The sequence below is a fragment of the Cyphomyrmex costatus genome, unplaced genomic scaffold (assembly GCF_001594065.2).
Source record: "Cyphomyrmex costatus isolate MS0001 unplaced genomic scaffold, Ccosl1.0 scaffold76, whole genome shotgun sequence".
Taxonomy (NCBI): domain Eukaryota; kingdom Metazoa; phylum Arthropoda; class Insecta; order Hymenoptera; family Formicidae; genus Cyphomyrmex; species Cyphomyrmex costatus.
Window position 1 is genome coordinate 1,306,527 of NW_017280333.1, and position 4,131 is coordinate 1,310,657.

Here is a 4,131-nt window from a genome sequence, read left to right on the forward strand (position 1 = left end):
TCAGCCTGCTGAAATTTTCCGTAGATTACACCAACACACACAATTCGAAGAATCAACCCTCTCACAGCCCCATGTATTCTTTTGGCACAAAACTTTTTTCTGGAGGATGAGAGAAAGTCGAACATGAGTCATGATCGCCGTCCCAAGACGAGTCTAACGGAAGACAATATTCGTGCGGTTAGTGACCTTCTCGAGACTGACCGATTACATTGCATACTACTGCTAACTCCTTGACGAAATTAAAGCTGCTTATCGAACCAAAAGATGACACCAACTGATCAGAGATGTGATTTTGCTCCACGACAATTAATGCTCGGCCAATACGGAGAATCAAACGCGACAAAAATTTAAGCAGATTTCCTGGGTTACACCCCTCCTACAGTTCAGATTAAGTCCATGTGACTTTCACATGTTTGCACCCTCGAAAGAGGCATAGGGAGGAAAGCGTTTTGGGGACGACGCAGGAGTGGAGGCCTTCGTACGCAATTGGCTCACAATATCCATTTTCCTTTTATAATAATGGCATAAAAAAAGCTTCCAGTCAGATGGGGAAAATGCGTTTTCAAAGCAGGAAATTACGTAGAAAAGTAAAAAAAATGTTTTGTATTTTTACTCTTCATACAAAAATTTTTTTTAAATAAATTGTTTATATTTAATCCACTCTTGTATCTCGTAAACTGATTAATTTCTTAAATAACGATACGGGTACAGGACTCTTAATATCAAATAAGAAAAATGTAATAAATTAATTCAAAAGGGAATAAGAGTTGATTTATAAATTCATACATTGCGAGAAATAAATATATTACATGTTAGGTATTGCAAACGTCTATTGCACATATAAAATAATATTATAATATATTATAATTATATGTACTCTTATACATGAAATAAGACCAAAAGAGCTTGGGAGTCTCCGAGAGATTTGTTAAATTGTTTTGCATACTCCTTATGAAACTTTTTAGGTTTGTTTTTCTTTCTTATAAGCAGCGTCATCTAATCGCGTTCTTACCCAATATGTGTATTCCAAATAGTACGGTCAGCACAGAAAGTTTGAAAAGAAAATTCTTTTCTTTATTTTCGACTTACAAAGTAAATTTTTGCTTTATCCTATTTCTGTTCTAAAAGTATATTCCCGAAAGAGTCCCAAAAGATTTTTTTTGTTACCAATTGTGAGCTGTTTCAGATTCAAAAGACTTTTTTTCCTAATCTTTCTCTATTCTTTAATTTTGTAGAATGATAAATCATACTTTGATGTTTATATAAATTAAGTATTGCTTTTGTTATGGGTGTATATCAATTGCACATGAGCCATTTGCGCACAGCCAATTACGGCGCTAGAAGAAAAATAAATAAAAACTCCTTACGCAGAAATCGTTGTGATTGGCAGTGAGCGATTGTAACAGTGTGCAAGTAAATCACTCCTACTTTTATTTAAGGTAACATATATAAACATGCATATAAATAAGTACATGTATATTTTTAAGTACTTTTTGAGTTCATTTCATACAGATTATAAATATGCGTATAATAAAACAGAATAATCGTACTATAGTATTGGCAAATACAATGTGAAATACGAGTTACGAAACAAAATAATTCTACAAATCGATCTTTTAAATGTTTTTATTTTAGTTTTCCGTCCTCGATGTTGGGCTACTGTCAGATGGAGTCCGTGCCGCCAAATCCAGTAATGTCAATTTCGGCGCCGGGCAGCATAACTGTCGGCTTAGAAACGATGAGTTCGGTAAAAAGCTTGGTGTGCAGCCCGGATCTTACGATGTTCGCGACCACGCCAGGTTGCAGCGGGGTTGAAGCCGCAGATCTGGCCAGTCCAACGACGGAGATTGGAAAATACCAGTGTCTACTTTGTCAGAAGAGTTTTACGCAGAAGAACGTGTATCAGAGTCACTTGAGGTCGCATGGCAAGGAGAGCGAGGATCCATATCGCTGTAATATCTGCAGCAAAACGTTTGCTGTACCAGCGCGACTGACACGCCATTATCGTACCCATACTGGCGAAAAACCGTACCAGTGCGAGTACTGCAACAAATCGTTCTCGGTAAAGGAAAATCTCAGCGTCCACCGTCGCATCCACACGAACGAACGGCCGTACAAGTGCGACGTATGTGGACGCGCGTTTGAACATAGTGGCAAACTGCATCGTCACATGCGCATTCATACTGGCGAACGGCCGCACAAATGCACCGTGTGCGCTAAGACATTCATACAAAGCGGCCAACTGGTGATACATATGCGCACGCACACCGGCGAGAAGCCATACGTGTGCAAATCGTGCAAAAAAGGTTTTACCTGTTCCAAGCAGTTGAAAGTGCATACGCGCACCCACACTGGCGAGAAACCTTACACCTGTGACATCTGCCGCAAGGCATTTGGCTACAACCACGTACTCAAGTTGCACCAGGTGTCGCACTATGGTGAGAAGGTGTATAAGTGCACGATCTGCAATGAGACTTTTGGTTCCAAGAAGACAATGGAGTTGCATATCAAGAAGCATCCGGAATCACCGGCATCCGTCACTTCTACTATTACAGATAGCGACATCTCTTCACCAACGGCGAGCGCTTCGCCAATCGAACCGGATGTTGAGATCTCTCAGAGCGGCGGTGGTGACGGTGGCAGTAACAGGAGCAACCTTGACCCAGCTACGATCCCAGCGATTCTAGATTTACCAGACATCACTGTCGACGACAAGGAGAACCTAAAGACTGAAGAGGTCTATTCGGATTCGACATCGAACGCTTATGCCGTTCAACGCGACTTTGGATACTATCTTTATTCTGGCAACAGAGAGCAGCCGTATTCGCAACCAGTAGTTACATCGCCGTCGAGTACGGTAGAACCCGTGCTCGCTGATATCGACGAGAAGCGCTTTCAAGCGAGCGTGGTGGTAAGTACGCCGATGGAACCAATGACCCATCACGTGTTCTTCTATCCCGAGCCAGCGTATGCCAACTTCGGTTTAACAACCAATGGCAGTGTTCATCTCGATACTGCCGATTGCTCATCTTTTTTGAATTTACCGGGTAATGATGCGCGCCGAAGAGTTGAGGCCGCCTTAGAAGCGGTTGAGGAAGAGCGACAAAGACAAGAATATGGTGCCAGGATCGTTAAAATTGATCGAGATCCGTTGCTCACGCCACCGTGCAGTAATCCTGAGAGCCCAGCTTCGTCACCTGACTTGGCCTTGGACCTAGTGATACCACCGCGGGAAACGCTAATCTTGCCACCCAGGAAACGTAGCAAAATGATTCTTCAATCCATGGAGAGCGAGTACAGGAATAGTGGCGGCAGTGGTGACAACCTAATGACGACCTCACAGAGGCAAAATTCTGTCATCCAGTTTGCGCGAGCTTCATAGTGAACGTGCTGAAACTGTTAGAAAAGCTTTGTGAAATCGCTTTGAAAGTAACTTTAGAAATTGGAAGAGATGATCTCCTAAAAAATGTTTTACTTTAATAACATCGAGATCGAAAACTGGAAGAAATCAATTTGTGTGTTTCTTCGACCAGGACAAATTTAAGTGAAAAGAGAAACGTAGAAATCTTCATGAATTTTGCTGATACTCTAACGTCAAGGGAAAATAATTGCAAAATGCACGAGCAATGAACTTTTATCGTGTTAACTACGATACGAAACTGCATTCGGCAAATACGGAAGCTTTTCATTTCCAGAATTAAGTGTGAGAAGCTCATGTGCCTCTTCGATGAATCTTAAATGTTACGCAAGTGAATCGCAACTCGTTGATGTCTTATTTTTCATTCGCAATCAGTATCTAAAAATGCTGATTGCACAAAGTTAGCTCAGCAATCAAAACCGCGTTTGTTACTTAATAAACATTTAATAGCAATTAATGCAATCCATGTACTGCATATATTTTCCTAATGGTTTACGGGTGAAAACACTCGTGATTACCTTCTCGATCTTGTTCGATAGCTTCTTGATCTTTTGAGGCTTTAACGTTACGTACATATGTTGGATGCATGAAGCATGAAGAGAAAAAGATTGGATATTACTCGATCGAAAGATCGCACTGATCGTGAGCGTGCATGATGAGGTAGCAGCGCGTACGCTATCAAAAAAATCAACCTTGTTAAACCAAATTTTTGG

General features: G+C 41.1%; 1 protein-coding gene across 1 annotated transcript; it reads left to right on the forward strand.

Annotated features, from left to right (window-relative positions):
• Positions 1–1,677: 1,677 nt before the first annotated feature.
• Kr-h1 (kruppel homolog 1) lies at positions 1,678–3,595 on the forward strand. Its single transcript, XM_018548948.1, has one exon. The coding sequence runs from the start codon at positions 1,694–1,696 to the stop codon at positions 3,380–3,382; it is 1,689 nt and encodes a 562-aa protein (XP_018404450.1). The 5' UTR covers positions 1,678–1,693; the 3' UTR covers positions 3,383–3,595.
• The last annotated feature ends 536 nt before the right edge of the window (positions 3,596–4,131 follow it).

Coding starts and splice junctions, on each gene's coding strand:
- Kr-h1 (XM_018548948.1), top strand. CDS start 1,694: ATGTCAATTTCGGCGCCGGGCAGCATAACTGTCGGCTTAGAAACGATG.